Source organism: Bombina bombina, chromosome 12 (assembly GCF_027579735.1).
Source record: "Bombina bombina isolate aBomBom1 chromosome 12, aBomBom1.pri, whole genome shotgun sequence".
Lineage (NCBI taxonomy): Eukaryota > Metazoa > Chordata > Amphibia > Anura > Bombinatoridae > Bombina > Bombina bombina.
Genome location: NC_069510.1, coordinates 100,817,567 through 100,835,155, shown reverse-complemented (window position 1 = coordinate 100,835,155; position 17,589 = coordinate 100,817,567). Strand labels below are relative to the sequence as shown.

Genomic DNA, 17,589 nt, shown 5'->3' with positions numbered 1-17,589 from the left:
ACCTGATGGTACCAGCACGTTACATCCTAGCACCAATAATTCTCTAATGATTTTAGTCTCCTACGCTTAGTTTTAGGAACAAAGAGATTTATTCTTTCATATTTAGAGATAAAGGGTTGGGGGGAGTAGATTTGTGAAAATTTTGCCAGATTTTACCTGAATTGACGTTTTACATATAATATTCAGATATTGAGATTATTGATTCTGCAAAGAAGCAAAACCTGGAGTGGATTACTCACTAGGAAACCTAACAACAACTAGACAAACTAGTTGTAACTGAGAGTACAACAAAGTTATAAAGAGAGAGTAAATCCACTAGTGTCTAATAACACTATCACATCTACTAATATCATAAGGTTTTCCAAAGAAAATAGTGTTGAAAAATTGGTTCCCATTCATTCATACATTATAGTTTATTAGGCTAAGGAACTCACACTCATACAAGTAGCAAAAGCTGTGAATTAAAACCACTTGAACTCTGTGATTAGCATAATAGCCTTAAAGTTAATATGTCACTATTAGATATCCTCAATCCAAAAGATTTAAAGTTAACTAAGCCCTTACAATCCGAGGGCTGTTTTACTTTTACATATGCAATAAACGATATGAGGATATAGTATTAACTATTTGGTACTTAATATATCACAAGAGTAAGCAAAGTTAAAAACGGACGATAGGAGAGACAAAGCTGCCCCTATCTACTTATGATATTAGTAGATGTGATAGTGTTATTAGACACTAGTGGATTTACTCTCTCTTTATAACTTTGTTGTACTCTCAGTTACAACTAGTTTGTCTAGTTGTTGTTATTTATTCTTTCATACCTGAATCTTGAAGTTTGCCCATGATGTCACATAATTGTGTTTTCTTATGTATGTGCTGATATATCTCTGCCATTGCCAGCAATGTTTTATATGTAATGTGCCAGGCCAGTGCTTCAGCAATCTGAAGAAACAAAAAACAGGATTAAAGCCTGGTAAGGGCATTTAAAATGTATATCCAGAGAAAGGTAACCGGGGGGATACTTGCCTAGATTTGCCAATTTTATTTACAATAGTTCTATGCCTCTTACTTTTATGAAATAGAGGATGTTAATCTCATGCTTTTATCTCCACCAGAAGTGAAATGAGTAATGCTTTTTAGCTGGAAATAAGCTTCACCAAACCACAATTCAAACCCATCTTCTGCTGATGAGAGTTAAAAAAAAAACTTTAAACAGCTGTACAGAAGTGTTTTTTATTGAAAATTCACACCATAAAGGGGATTGTTGTGTTTAAAACAGTACCTGAAAGCAAAAAGCATGAGATATTGTATATCTAATTTGCATAACTTACCCAGAGTTCACTGATGCACTGGTAACGGTGTATACAGAGTGCTTCTAGAGAAAGGCAAGCTGGGATACTTGCCTATATTTGCAAATGTTCATATAATAGTTATATATATATATATATATTACACACACATTAGATCCAATGGACACCATTACTTTTAACTGGCCAGGTGCTTCTATAAGTTCATTTAATCACCATGAAGACTCAGCTTTTCATTATGCTTCACACATCATCTTTATTTTCATAAAGTTAGTTACATCCCAATTTTTCAGCCCACACCTAGGCCTTTCTCAGGGTAAAAATGTCACCCACAATCCCCCATTATATACACCAGTAATTACAAAATAGTTGCCAGCTGGCTCTCACTCACCACATTTCCTCCAAGTAAGCAACATTTTCTGAAGTATACCGCCATCTACTGGACTGCTGGAAAACTGCAATATTTGCTCTCTCCATAGTTAAATTGTCTTGCTATATGGGAAGAAAAAAGATAATCACCAACTGAACAACATAGAAAATCTTACCACATATACATTTTTCACCAGTACTAACTAAACATTATCCAGCTAAGCAAAATTAATAGAAAACAAGTCAGAGAAAGGTAAGTATTCAAACCTCTAGGGGCCAATGTCTAACTCTACAATCCATTGTGCTTTCCTTTGTAATAATATTTTTTTCTATTTCCACCTCTCTTCAATTGGGGTATTTTGTCAATTGGCAACATTGCAAACTATAAAATGGGTGCTTATAATCTAAAAAACGTTTTACCACAGATTGGTCAGCCTGTCTCTTTTACTTGTCTAATACTGGACCTTTGTACTGCCATGCGCTCCTTTAGCATACATTCTGTTTTTTCCCACATACATTTCCCTGCAGTGGCATTTAATAATATATACAACATACTTAGAGTCACAATTTAAAGCTTGTTTAATTCTATATATTTTTCCAGTATGACTGTGGGAAAACGTGTGTCCCAATATTAAGTTGTCACAGGTAATACACCATTTACAACAGTAAACTACAGGTTTCTTTGTTAAGAAATGTGTCTTTTGTGTCTCATACGTCTCAAAGGGGTCAACCTGTACCAACATATCTCTCAAACCGTTTATAAGGGACTTCCTTTATATAGGCTGCTAATTTATCATCCACTTGTAAAACCTTCCATTTGTCAAGAACTGCCTTGCGTAATTTCAATGTGTCAGTGACAAAATATAGCCTTTCTTCTCTTTTCTTTGGGTTTCATCTCCCATAGTTAACATCTCCTGTTTGCATCCATCCACTATTTCTGTTAGGGATCCCCTACCTAAAAACCTCTGACACATCTCTTCTACAGCTATACTCAAATTTTTTGCGTCTCGGTTTTTTGAAGTTAGCCCAATTGCTCTCATCATGTGCACATTAGGCACAGATTTTAATAAATGCTTATTCGTATATATCGTACTAACGTATTTCTGTATGTAGATTTTCTATATACCTTTGTTCTAAACTTGATCTCCTTTTTAAATATCTCAATATCTAGGAACTCTATTTTAGAAAAGCCCATCAAATCAAATAGGGATAGCAATCATATTCAATCTGTCAATTTTTATATATATATATACAAACATACATACACAAACATACCTTTATCCTGTACCCTAGTGTTTTTTTAATAAATTGTTTTACATTATCTACTGGAATCCAGTGAGATTTCTATGTACCGATTGCTGATTCACCTGTTTGCATAGACCAGTGATTTTCAACCTTTTTTTTGCAGTGGCACACTTTTTTACATAAAAAAATCTTGCGGCACACCACCATCCCAAAATTTTACAAACTCACACATTGTAGTACAATACAGCATATATATATATATATATACACAGTATATATACATACAGTATATATATATAGATAGAGAGAGAGTGTGTATATATATATATATATATATACACATATATATACACACACACACACACTGTACTGTGCTGTCATGCCATGACTCCTACAAACTATACATGACATATTGACATTCATTCACAAACAATCATAATGATCGTCTGTGAATGAATGTCAATATGTCATGGTTGTAAATGATGCCTTATGAGCCTGTCACATACCTCCCAATATTTCAAAATTTGAAAGAGGGACACCCCCGCACTCCAGTCATGTTCCTTGTGCTGACAAGGAACGTGAATGACGTGACCTGGCTGGAACTAATCTGGAGGAGGAGCAAAGCATGGGGAATTGAAGTGTCACGTTGTGCTGCGTGTAGAGCCGGCACTAGACACGTGTTGTGGTGGGTGGGGGTTCCTTTAAAGTGTGAACACGGGTCGGGGAGGCGAGCTGCCGCTGCGCAGTTACCCTCAGTCATCATCTCACTCAAAATAAAAAAACGGCCCAGAATAAAAAACAAGCAAAATTTAAAAAATATGTCACACTGTTGTCAGTCTGCCGCGGCACACCTGAGGATCTCTCACGGCACACTGGTTGAAAAACACTGGCATAGACCATTAGGGATGTTAATTTGTTTTCAGACAAATGTACATTTGTACCGAAAATTGGATATTTGTTTTCGTAAATGAAAATGAATATCCGAATGAATGCACCAAAAAAATTCATAAGTTTAGTGCAGGTCCTGGGAGACAAACGCGTTAAGGCTCCTGTTACTGCGGGCTCTGGCAAGAAGAGGATCAGGTTATAGCGCTTTTACAGAGCGCATTAAGGTAAGTATTTTAAACTTTAAAAGTAAGTGTGTAGCTACAGGTGAACTTTTCGCCTGTAGCTTTGAAACATTTACATTTGTTTTAACAAATGTCCTTGAATATCCATAACAAAATTTTTGTTTGTAACAATGTCTTCTGTGCACATCCCTATCGACCATTAACTTTCTGCACACTGACTGAAAAAAAGTGGCTCCTTCAGATAATAAATATTGGAAATTGAGACTATATCTTTAATTGTGCACAGTATCTACTCTGAATTATTTTATATTATACACCATGTCACCCAGCCTGTCAAATCCCTGGTCCCCCCTCCACACAGAGCCCCATTTATCAAGGGGTTGGAGCTCCGTCATCTGCATCATCAGGCCGCGGCTTCTTTAACCACTTCTGCACCTGTTATGTGGTGTACGTCAATCCCCCCCCGGACTTTTAAGACCAGAGAGATTGATGGCCCTTGTTCGCACGCTAGCAGGGGCGGCATTGAACACTAGACGTGAAGCCAGACGGACAGGGGCAAAGATGTACACCCCTGTCCGCCTTATTTTCTTAAATCTCTGCTTCTCCATAGGCGGAGCTGAGGAGATGTAAAGATACATTTCTGCGCCTTTTTTAACAATGAAAATAAGCAACTAATGTTCATGTAAGTCGTACATAAACCAATGGCAAAATGTATACAGCCCCACTTGTAGCTTTGTTATCGCCCCGCTTCATAAAACTGTCATGGAAGAAAATAGATCTGTTATCATAATTTTGCGCTTATTTTTATATATTATTTTTGCGCCCCTATAGATATTATTTTTGTGCTCATATATATATATATATATATAATTTTTTATTTTTTTTATTGCGCTCCAATATACATTATTGCACTATTATATTATTTATGTGCTCTTTTTTTCTAACATTGCTTCTACAACAGGAAGAGAAAAGATTTCTAAAGTTTTCACAGTAGTTATAGAGAACTTTAATAAACGCATTTGCAGGAGAATTGTCAGTCCGCTATAGGAGAAAATAAATGATAAATTTGTAACTAGTCAAAGGAGAACAGGAACAGAGTAGGACAATTTTGCAGTCAAACTTTCTCAAATTTAGGAGCATTATTGAATGATTAAATAGGGGCTGTTACCAAACCTGGTACATTTCTGGTCACCCAATCCACAGACACATTGTGTCACCCATTCTGACACCTTCCCACACAAGAAGCATTATCCAGCTTGTCACATTTATGGTCACCAACCACTACACATTCAATGTGACATGCCTGGTCACCAACCACTGCAAATTCAATGTCACTAGCCTGTCACATGCCTGGTCACCAACCACTACAAATTCAATGTCACATGCCTGGTCACCAACCACTACAAATTCAATGTCGCACAGCCTGTCAAATCCCTGGTCACCAACTTTCACACAAAGTGTCAGTCACCCAGCCAATCACATCCCTGGTCATCAACCACTACAGATTCAATGTCACCCAGTTTGTCACATTAATGGTCATCAACCACTACGCATTCAATGTCATCCAGCCTGTCACATGCCTGGTCATCAACCACTACACATTCAATGTCACCCAGCCAATCACATCCCTTGTCATCAACCACTACATATTCAATGTCACCCAGCTTGTCACATTAATGGTCATCAACCACTATACATTCAATGTCACCCAGCCTGTCACATCCCTGGTCACCAACCTCCACACAAAGTGTCAGTCACACACTAGCTTACACAGTGTACATCTCTATGTATATATATCTCGTGTCACACAGTTACACCCCAAGACACTCAAGCCCCGCCCACATCACACGTGCTACTACTGCTGGTGGTGTCACTTTCCGGCTGCCGCACACATCATGTCTAGGAACAGTAAGTCACTCTGTGTCCGGCAGCGTATGTGCCCTGTCTCACGGTCTCCCCACTCACACCCTTTGTTTTTGTCTTCACAGAAAATAAGCGAGGTGGCAAACGAGCAGCGAAGGCCCAGGTAACTGCGCGACGCTCATATTAATTTAGTAGGGAGGCCGCGCGGGGCACGCTGGGTGGTGTAGTTTTATTACTACACGGATCTGCAATCTGGCGCCCCTGAACACTACATATCCCAACAGGCCTCGCGCCCACGTGTGTGCAATGCTCTGTACAGCTACTTTTTTTCCTTAGTTGTAAACTTATGTAGTATGGCTATACACAGCACTGTGCCGGGACACTAACACCAATGGCTACTAGATTATGTTCCCCTATGTGGTTGTGTGTATATATATATATATATATATATCTGACATACTGCACTGTACATACTGTAGTAATAGGCTGACCACATATCCAAACTGCCATTCAGGGACGCCCCCCCTTCTGGGCTGCCCCCCCATAAAATAAAATGGTCACCACTTTAGACAGGTTTACACAATGTGTACTTAATAATTATCTTAAATGATATACTGTACTTCTTTATCTTCATTTGCTATTGATGTAATAATTTATTTTAAAGGGGGGCAAAAACATTTAAGTACATTTAAATGAATATATATATATATATATATATATATATATATATATATATATATATATATATATATATACTGTATGTGTGTGTGTGTATATATATATATATATATATATATACATACTCATGTATAGACATGTAACATTTTTCATGTGTTGCAAATACTGTACTTATTTTTTTGCAGAAAAACGAAAACAATTATAAATATTTTTTATTCAACAGATTTCTTTCTTAAACCAATTTTTTCTCTAAAAAAAATCTGTGTTGTTAGACAAATCCCCTTATATATATCGGATGTTTACACTTTATAATAATATTAGGTGCCTGCAAAATATTTAGGAGCCATGTATCAATTGCAGGAGCCATGAAAGGGTGTATTTTTATTTTATATAAAAAATATTTAGAATAATAAAAAAATGTAACACTCTAATCATTCTACAACCGCTGAAACAAACAAATGTTAGTGTTAACAAAAATATACATCATTTGATCGGATATTTACTGTCTAATTGTATTTTCTGCTTTATTTTGTCACAACAAAATATATAGCAAAACATTATAGGATTTTGTCATTAGAGTCTAATGATCAAATCGTATAATGTTTTGCTATATATTGACTCCAATCATTGCAGTATAATTATGATTAATATTTGTTACAACACATGAGATAACTGCAATAAAACAAAAGCTGCTAAGTGAACACCTTCCTAGATATGTTCAATCGTTCAAAACCAAATCGTAAACGTTTCATTTGTTGTGAAAAAAATGAATCTTAAATAAAAGCATAAAATACAATTCGACAGTAAATATCCGATCAAATGATGTATGTTTTTGTTAACACTAACATTGCTTCCTTTTTGTTTCAGCGGTTGTAGAATGATACAATATAGTAAACTATTTACCACAATTAATAATTAAAGTAATTGAATAAATAAAAGAAAGTAATAATTAGAATGTTATTTGTAAACGTAAAAAAAAATCAGAATTGCAGATTTAGATAATAAACATCGTTACCAGAGTACAGGTTAATTTTATTTCTTTATATATATATATGTACACAACATAAATATAGTTACATTCACGCTGGCGAAAGCCCCGAATGGCGATAAATGTCTCTGACAGTCTGACTGCACTGCACGCTCTCCTGCTGCTCCTCGTCGGCTTGGCTCCAGTCCAACTGTCAGGCACAGCAACAGCACTCCACTGGTCTCGACTCCACTAACGTCCACGGGCCAGGTCCAGTCCACGCAGCGATCGCATTATATAGTAGAGGCTAGAGCTAGACTAGACGGCAACCAGAGGGGGTGGCGGGTGGGCCGGGGGAATCGTGCATATATTACAAATAAATTCATATTCGGATTCCGGGAAGCGGCTCCCTCAATTTACTGGCCAGTTGGCCACTGGCGGCGCCTCTGGTCTGGAGTCTGGGCCCCTGCCCCCTGGGATGATGTCGTCTAGAGTCTAGGAGGAGTCTCACTATCTGCGCTGCGGGAAGCCGGCAACAAGCCACCCTAGAGTCTTAGTGAGAGTGAGTCAATCCTCGTCACGTCAGTGCTGTCAGTGTGCTGTCAGTTTCAGTCAGTCAGTCCGGGACAATGAATGGATGTACCCGGGACAGACCTTTAAAATGCGGGACTGTCCCGGCCAATACGGGACACGTGGTCACCTTATGTAGTAACCAGTTAAACCTCTGCTCTAGTGCATCTGTGTAACTTTAGCCATGTGAAACATAATGTAACCTGTATCTGATGATCTAAAGGTCTCTGAGCTGGTGAGATTCTATAAAAATGCTCGCCAGTACTTCTATTTCCCTGGTGGAATAATCTAAAGCCACTTTTTATTCTGAACATAGGGGTCTCAATGATCTAAAGGTCTCTGGGCAGACCTTTATATATATATATATATATATATATATATATATACATACTCATGTATAGACATTATGTAACATTTTTCATGGGTTGCAAATACTGTACTTATTTTTTTGCAGAAAAACGAAAACAATTATAAATATTTTTTATTCAACAGATTTCTTTCTTAAACCAATTTTTTCTCTAAAAAAAATCTGTGTTGTTAGACAAATCCCCTTATATATATCGGATGTTTACACTTTATAATAATATTAGGTGCCTGCAAAATATTTAGGAGCCATGTATCAATTGCAGGAGCCATGAAAGGGTGTTTTTTTATTTTATATAAAAGATATTTAGAATAATAAAAAAATGTAACACTCTAATCATTCTACAACCGCTGAAACAAACAAATGTTAGTGTTAACAAAAATATACATCATTTGATCGGATATTTACTGTCTAATTGTATTTTCTGCTTTATTTTGTCACAACAAAATATATAGCAAAACATTATAGGATTTTGTCATTAGAGTCTAATGATCAAATCGTATAATGTTTTGCTATATATTGACTCCAATCATTGCAGTATAATTATGATTAATATTTGTTACAACACATGAGATAACTGCAATAAAACAAAAGCTGCTAAGTGAACACCTTCCTAGATATGTTCAATCGTTCAAAACCAAATCGTAAACGTTTCATTTGTTGTGAAAAAAAATGAATCTTAAATAAAAGCAGAAAATACAATTCGACAGTAAATATCCGATCAAATGATGTATGTTTTTGTTAACACTAACATTGCTTCCTTTTTGTTTCAGCGGTTGTAGAATGATACAATATAGTAAACTATTTACCACAATTAATAATTAAAGTAATTGAATAAATAAAAGAAAGTAATAATTAGAATGTTATTTGTAAACGTAAAAAAAAATCAGAATTGCAGATTTAGATAATAAACATCGTTACCAGAGTACAGGTTAATTTTATTTCTTTATATATATATATGTACACAACATAAATATAGTTACATTCACGCTGGCGAAAGCCCCGAATGGCGATAAATGTCTCTGACAGTCTGACTGCACTGCACGCTCTCCTGCTGCTCCTCGTCGGCTTGGCTCCAGTCCAACTGTCAGGCACAGCAACAGCACTCCACTGGTCTCGACTCCACTAACGTCCACGGGCCAGGTCCAGTCCACGCAGCGATCGCATTATATAGTAGAGGCTAGAGCTAGACTAGACGGCAACCAGAGGGGGTGGCGGGTGGGCCGGGGGAATCGTGCATATATTACAAATAAATTCATATTCGGATTCCGGAAGCGGCTCCCTCAATTTACTGGCCAGTTGGCCACTGGCGGCGCCTCTGGTCTGGAGTCTGGGCCCCTGCCCCCTGGGATGATGTCGTCTAGAGTCTAGGAGGAGTCTCACTATCTGCGCTGCGGGAAGCCGGCAACAAGCCGCCCTAGAGTCTTAGTGAGAGTGAGTCAATCCTCGTCACGTCAGTGCTGTCAGTGTGCTGTCAGTTTCAGTCAGTCAGTCCGGGACAATGAATGGATGTACCCGGGACAGACCTTTAAAATGCGGGACTGTCCCGGCCAATACGGGACACGTGGTCACCTTATGTAGTAACCAGTTAAACCTCTGCTCTAGTGCATCTGTGTAACTTTAGCCATGTGAAACATAATGTAACCTGTATCTGATGATCTAAAGGTCTCTGAGCTGGTGAGATTCTATAAAAATGCTTGCCAGTACTTCCATTTCCCTGGTGGAATGATCTAAAGCCACTTTTTATTCTGAAAATAGGGGGCTCAATGATCTAAAGGTCTCTGGGCAGGCGAGATTATTAAACAATTGTATTGTAAAGGTACCTCAAAAATCGTAACTAAATTCTTCACTAAAAATAGTTTTTATCAAAAATGTAAAATTAGTAAGAAAATTACACATGAATAAATCGTATTAAATATGCACAGTGTAAATCGTAATTTAAAGTGAAAGTAAATCCTAGCATTTTACAAACACTAGGATTGACTTTTGAAACAAAGAAAGGGCACTTTAATTTATGAAGTATAAGATAATTCATGTAGAAAGCTCCTTTATTTGTTTTAACTGATCACCGTTCTTAGCTGCTACAACAGCACACGGCTAAAAAAATTTTGCTGAGAGGTGACGTTTTCACCTCTTAGCCAATAGCCATGCAGTAAATCCGGCTCCCATGGGCGCCAAGCCAGATTTACAGCACGGCTATTGGCTAAGAGGTGAAAACATCACCTCTTAGCAAAAAAAATGTTTTACCGTGGGCTGCTGTAGCAGCTAAAAACGGCGATCAGTTAAAACAAAGGAGCTTTCTACATGAAGTATCTTATACTTCATGAAAGTCCCCTTTATTTGTTTCAAAAGTCAATCCTAGCGTTTGTAAAACGCTAGGATTTACTTTTACTTTAAGTACACTGGATGTGCAAAATTCACTTAGAAATTTGTACTTTTAAGTACGAAATATAAAGCGTAATTGTTGTTTTTTTTTTGTAAAATGGGCTAAACATGGGTGTTCCATGGGCGTATATGACATTTTCATTCTAATCCCAGCGTAATTCTGTAAAGATTTTCACACTACAGATCTCACAGTTTATTCTCGCAAACTAAAAGGTGGCAAGCTTTTCTCAAAACACTTAAAGGGACACTGAACCCAATTTTTTTCATTTGTAATTCAGATAGAGCATGCAATTTTAAGCAACTTTCTAATTTACTCCTATTATCAATTTTTCTTTGTTCTCTTGCTATCATTATTTGAAAAAGAAGGCATCTAAGAGTTTTTTTTTTGGTTTCAGACCTCCGGACAGCACTTTTTTATTGGTGGATGAATTTATCCACCAATCAGCAAGGACAACCCAGGTTGTTCACCAAAAATGGGCCGGCATCTAAACTTACATTCTTGCATTTCAAATAAAGATACCAATAGAATGAAGAAAATTTGATAATAGGAGTAAATTAGAAAGTTGCTTAAAATTTCATCCTCAATCTGAATCACAAAAGAAAATTTTTGGGTACAGTGTCCCTTTAAACACATGCATACGAAAATATAGGCAATTATAAGATGCTATGTGCAGAAAACTGCGTAATGTGATTTATATTTGCTGCAGAATTTTCTTTTTAAAGTGCGTCAACTGCTAACTTTACAGAGCAAAGTGTCCCTTTCCAGTGAGCTCCATTACTTTATATAGGAGACATACTGGGGCCCATTTATCAAGCTCCGAATGTAGTTTGAGGGCCCGTGTTTCTGGGGAGCCTGCAGGCTCGCCAGAAAAAACAGTTATGAAGCAGCGGTCTAAAGACCGCTGCTCCATAACCTATCCGCCTGCTCTGAGCAGGCAGACAGGAATCGCCGCAATTCAACCTGATCGAGTACGATCTGGTTGATTGACACCCCCTGCTAGCGGCCGTGAATCTACAGGGGGCGGCATTGCACCAGCATCTCACAATAGCTGCTGGTGCAATGCTGAATACGGAGAGCGTATTGCTCTCCGCATTCAGCAAGGTCTGTCGGACCTGATCCACACTGTCGGATCAGGTCCGACAGACCTTTGTTAAATAGGCCGGGACTGCCCCTTTTTTTACAATAATTCCACCAGGGCAGCTCCTGCAAAGGTCAGCGTGATAAACCACATCAGAACTTGCGAGGTTTAGATAATCAGGCCTTATGTATCATATAGAGCACGCATCACTGTGTATTATATAGAGCACACATCACTGTGTATTATATAGAGCACACATCACTGTGTAATATATAGAGCACACATCACTGTGTATCATATAGAGCACACATCACTGTGTATTATATAGAGCACACATCACTGTGTATTATATAGAGCACACATCACTGTGTATCATATAGAGCACGCATCACTGTGTATCATATAGAGCACGCATCACTGTGTATCATATAGAGCACGCATCACTGTGTATCATATAGAGCACGCATCACTGTGTATCATATAGAGCACGCATCACTGTGTATCATATAGAGCACACATCACTGTGTATTATATAGAGCACACATCACTGTGTATCATATAGAGCACACATCACTGTGTATCATATAGAGCACACATCACTATGTATTATATAGATATAGAGCACACATCACTGTGTATCATATAGAGCACGCATCACTGTGTATCATATAGAGCACGCATCACTGTGTATCATATAGAGCACGCATCACTGTGTATCATATAGAGCACGCATCACTGTATCATATAGAGCATGCATCACTGTGTATCATATAGAGCACGCATCACTGTGTATCATATAGAGCACGCATCACTGTGTATCATATAGAGCACGCATCACTGTTTATCATATAGAACACACATCACTGTGTATCATATAGAGCACACATCACTATGTATCATATAGAGCATGCATCACTGTGTATCATGTACAGATTTTGTGTTATTTCTCTTCATCCCAGTGATGTTTTGAATATCAAACACTTAGGGGCCCATTTATCAAAGGGCTTGCGGACCTGATCCGTCACTGCGGATCAGGTCCGCAAGACCTCGCTAAATGCGGAGAGCAATACGCTCTCCACATTTAACATTGCACCAGCAGCTCACAAGAGCTGCTGGTGCAACGCCGCCCCCTGCTGACTCGCGGCCAATCGGCCGCCAGCAGGGAGCTGTCAATCAACCCGATCGTATTCGATCGGGTTGATTTCCGGCGATTCCTGTCCGCCTGCTCAGAGCAGGCGGACAGGGTTATGAAGCAGCGGTCTTTAGACCGCTGCTTCATAAGTTGTGTTTCTGGCGAGTCTGAAGACTCGCCAGAAACACGGCCCTTCAAGCTCCATACGGAGCTTGATAAATGGGCCTGTTAGAGCTCGATGATATATTCTTCGCCAGCTCAAACCTTCTTTTTCTCGCTGACTCTCGCAGGGCTGCCCCGGTGCAAAGATCTTAAAAAAGGGGCAGTCCCTGCGAGTTGCGAGATGGCTCCTATTAAAAGTAATAAAGCTCGCTGGATAGGGAAACTTCGCTCCTTAGTGCGAAGTTAGCAGGGAGCAGGGGGAGCACTTTAAAATTTAAATCCTGCAGCCAATATAACTCACAATACGCTGCTTTCTGCTTATAGCATCTTACATTCGCCTATATTTTAGTATGCATTTGTTTTTATATTGGGGTTATAAGTGTTCGTATTGTTTTGACAAAAGCTTGCCACCTTTTAGTTGGCAAGAAAAAACTGTGATATCTGCATTGCGAAAATCTTTATAGAATTACGCTGGGATTAGTGAGACATTGTCATATACGCCCATGGAACGCCCATGTTCAGCCCATTTTACGAAAAAACAACAATTACGCTTTGCATTTTGTATTTATAAATTCAAATTTCTGTGTGATTTTTGCACATCCAGTGTACTACAATTACGATTTACGCTGTGAATATTTAATTTGATTTATTCCTGTGTAAATTACATACTAATTTTACGTTTTTGTTAACATACGATTTTTGGTGAAGAATTTTTTTACGATTTTTGATGCACCTTAACAATACAATTTTTCCCTGCTTATTTTTGTGTGAATGGTTCAAATATTTGTTTTGTATAATGTTTAAAATACGAAATTTTGTTGTGCACATTTCATATGAAAATGCAGTATACGCCCCTTAGCGAGACACCCTGTTTTCAGGGTAAAAAATGGCTTTAGATCATTCCACCAGGGAAATAGGACTGGCGAGCATTCTTTAATAATCTCACCAGCCCAGAGAGCTTTCAATCATCGAGCCCTTAGTGAGATAGATAGTAATGAGCTAATATACTGTGTAAAGCTCGTCATGAATTATTTCATATTTATAGAGTGCATGCAGTTTGAAGCAAAGCATAAGATAATCAGACGTTAGCAGCCATATAATATGCTCCTTATTTTGTAGGATTAAGCCTTATCTTATCAGTAGTTTATCCAATGTATTCAGAAAATGGCAAGAACATATTGTGCTCTGGGGTTGAATAAAAAGCAAAAGCAGGTGGCTGGCTTGTTTCTCTGCGGTTCAATAAGAGCTTATATTTACTGGCACCATCTTTGTCTGACAGGGGAAAGGGTTTCTACAACCTGGGAAGAATGCCATCAAAAAAGACCCAGGAGTGCCCAACCTTTCACACTTCAAAGAGCAGGCGAGGAGGGAAGCCGAAAAAAAGAAAAAAAGGGTAAGATTTACAGAATGTATTCTCATAACCTGTTCTAAAAAAACTTCCAGTGGCCTGCAAAACCGAGGATCAGCATTACAGGCTTGCATTCACCAGGCAGAGGGTAACATAGTTCTACTGAGCTACAAATAGTCATGACATATTTAGGACAAAAAGAGATGCCCTAGATTTTTTTGTGTGAATTTGTATACAGGTACAAATCCCCAAATACGGAATTCCAAAATCCAGACTTTTTTCTTTCATGTTTTAAAAAAAATTATTAAAAATTACCGGTTTCTGTGCCTGTAAGTCACAATCTTCTCTGCATCTTTGGTTTGTTAAATGTAAATTATATTTATTTTGTTCCTTTCTATCTTTTTGTTGGTACTATATACAAAAGTATAGAACATTATATAAAACTACCTTTACGTTGTATGTATAAGCTGTATAATGACTTGTACATATTGCACACAGCCAATCAAGCGCGGGCAGGAGCTGTCAATCTCCTCAGTCTGACTAGACCGAGGAGATTGAATTTCGCCACCTTAGAGGTGGCGAAGAGGTTAGGGAAGCGGCAGTCTGGTGACCGCTGCTTGATAAATTACGGCGAGCAAGTTCTTGTGAGAACTTGCAGCCGTAGGGCTTTAATAAATCTAGCCCTTTGTCTCATCCCCTCTCCAAACTGTCTAATTTTACAGGTGCACATATTTAAATATTCTGAAATCCAAACCTTTTGCTGTCCCAAGCAGTTTGGATAAAGGGTTTTCTACCTTTATTAACATATTTTTTTTTAATACCTTTTGTTATTTTAAAACATTGAATACTGCAGGCATCTAACTGAAATACAAAGCTTATAAAAATGAAAACATTTATAAACACTAAAAGCAACTTTAATAAGAAGATCCGTAAATTTCTTACAATGAAAAGTGAAATGTTTCTAATGATTTATAATGGTTTTGTTGGGAAGTCTGCTATTCTAGGACTTTCATTGTACGGAAGAACCGCTACAGTTTTGTCTTGTGATTTACATCTTAGTAAAGCAGTGTCAGAAAATGTTATTAAAGGGATAGGAAAGTCAAAATTAATCTTGCATGATTCAGATAGAGGAGGTCATTTTAAGACACTTTTAAAGGGACAGTCAACACCAGAATTTTTGTTGTTTTAAAAGATAGATAATCCCTTAATTACCAATTCCCCAGTTTTGCATAACTAACACAGTTATAATTATACACGTTTTACCTCTGTGATTACCTTGTATCTAAGCCTCAGCAGACTGCTCCCTTATTTCAGTTCTTTGGACAGATTTGCATTTTAGCCAATCAGAGCTGACTTCATGGTAAATTTACATGCATGAGCTCAATGTTATCTATATGAAACATGTGAACTAATGCCCTCTAGTGGTGAAAAACTATTAAACTGCATTTAGATTAGAGGCAGCCTTCTATGTCTAAGAAATTAGCATATGAACCTCCTAGGTATAGCTTTAAACTAAGAATACCAAGAGAACAAAGCAAAATTGGTGATAAAAGTAAATTGAAAAGTTGTTTAAAATTACATGCCCTATTTGAAACATGAAAGTTTTTTTTTTGGACTTGACTGTCCCTTTAAATTCACTTCTATTTTCAAATGTGCTTTGTTTTTTTGGTATCCCTTGTTGCAAAAGTATACGCACATATCCTGCACTAGTGGGAGTTAGATGCTGATTGGTGCCTGCACACATTTGTATTTTGTGATTGGCTGACTAGATGTGTTCAGCTAGCTCACAGTAGTGCAATGCTGTTCCTTCAGTAAAGGATAACAAGAGAACAAAGCAAATTTGGTAATAGAAGTAAATTGAAAAGTTGTTTAAAATTGTATGTTCTATCCAAATTATGAAAGACAATTTTGGGGTTTCCTGTCCCTTTAAATCAACAAAACAGCATCTGGTAATTCACCGCTTACTGATCAGCGACATACCCTGTATGTAGCTCGTCTTTCCATGGGGGTTGCCTTCAGTGGCGAGACCTCGCTATTTTATGAAACCAGCGGGAGGGAGGGTACGTCGGGGTCGTTAAGGAGTTAAATAAATAAAAATGGTAGCACCGTTTTTAAAGGGACTTGAAACCCAAAAATGTTCTTTTATGATTCAGACAGAGCATACAATTTTTAAACAACTTTCAGATTTACTTCTATTATCTAATTTTATTTGTTCTTTTGGTACAATTTATTGAAAAGCATATCTAGGTAGGTTCAGGAGCTGCAATGCACTACTGGAAACTAACTGCCAATTAGTGATTGCACATATATGCCTCTTGTCATTGGCTCACCTGATTGTGCTCAGCTAGCTCCCAGTAGTGCATTGCTTCTCCTTCAATGGAGGATGCCAAGAGAATGAAGCAAATTTGAGAATACAGGTAAATTGGAAAGTTGTTAAAGTGTATGCTCTATCTGAATAATTAAAGGGACAGTCTACACAAAAATTGTTATTGATTAAAAAGATAGATAATGCCTTTACTACCCATTCCCCAGCTATGCGCAACCAATATTGTTATATTAATATACTTTATAACATTTAAACCTCTAAATGTTTGCCTGTTTCTAAGCCACTACAGACAGTCTCTTATCACATGTTTTTTATTAGCTTTTCACAACAAGAGACTGCTAGTTCATGCGGGCACAAAGTCATGTGATCAGGGGGCTGTCAGAAGATGCTTAGACACAAGATAATCACAGAGGTAACAAATATATTAATATAACAGTGTTGGTTATGCAAAACTGGGGAATGGGTAATAAAGGGAATATCTATCTTTTAAAACGATACAAATTCTATTGTAGACTGTCCCTTTTTAAAGAAAACATTTGGGTAACAAAGATTTATCTGAAGTGTGTACAGTACTCATTAGCGTTGTTCATGCTGTCCATATAACACTGTGTAATTGTTGTGAGCATTTTGGAACTATTGTTACACTACAGGTGTCTGAAGGAGACTTACTGCACATGTGCAAATACATCAGCACTGGGATGTAGCGCAGACTAGATTTCAA

General features: G+C 37.7%; 1 protein-coding gene across 1 annotated transcript in view; it reads left to right on the top strand.

The window, feature by feature from the left end:
* The first annotated feature begins 5,802 nt into the window (after positions 1–5,802).
* The window catches only part of GNL3L (G protein nucleolar 3 like), a 47,223-nt gene continuing 35,436 nt past the window's right edge, over positions 5,803–17,589 (top strand). The window contains exons 1-3 of the mRNA XM_053696243.1: positions 5,803–5,902; positions 5,983–6,020; positions 14,474–14,587. Of these exons, the coding sequence (XP_053552218.1) occupies positions 5,890–5,902; positions 5,983–6,020; positions 14,474–14,587 (165 nt within the window). The 5' untranslated portion in view covers positions 5,803–5,889. The remainder of the gene's footprint in view (positions 5,903–5,982; positions 6,021–14,473; positions 14,588–17,589) is intronic.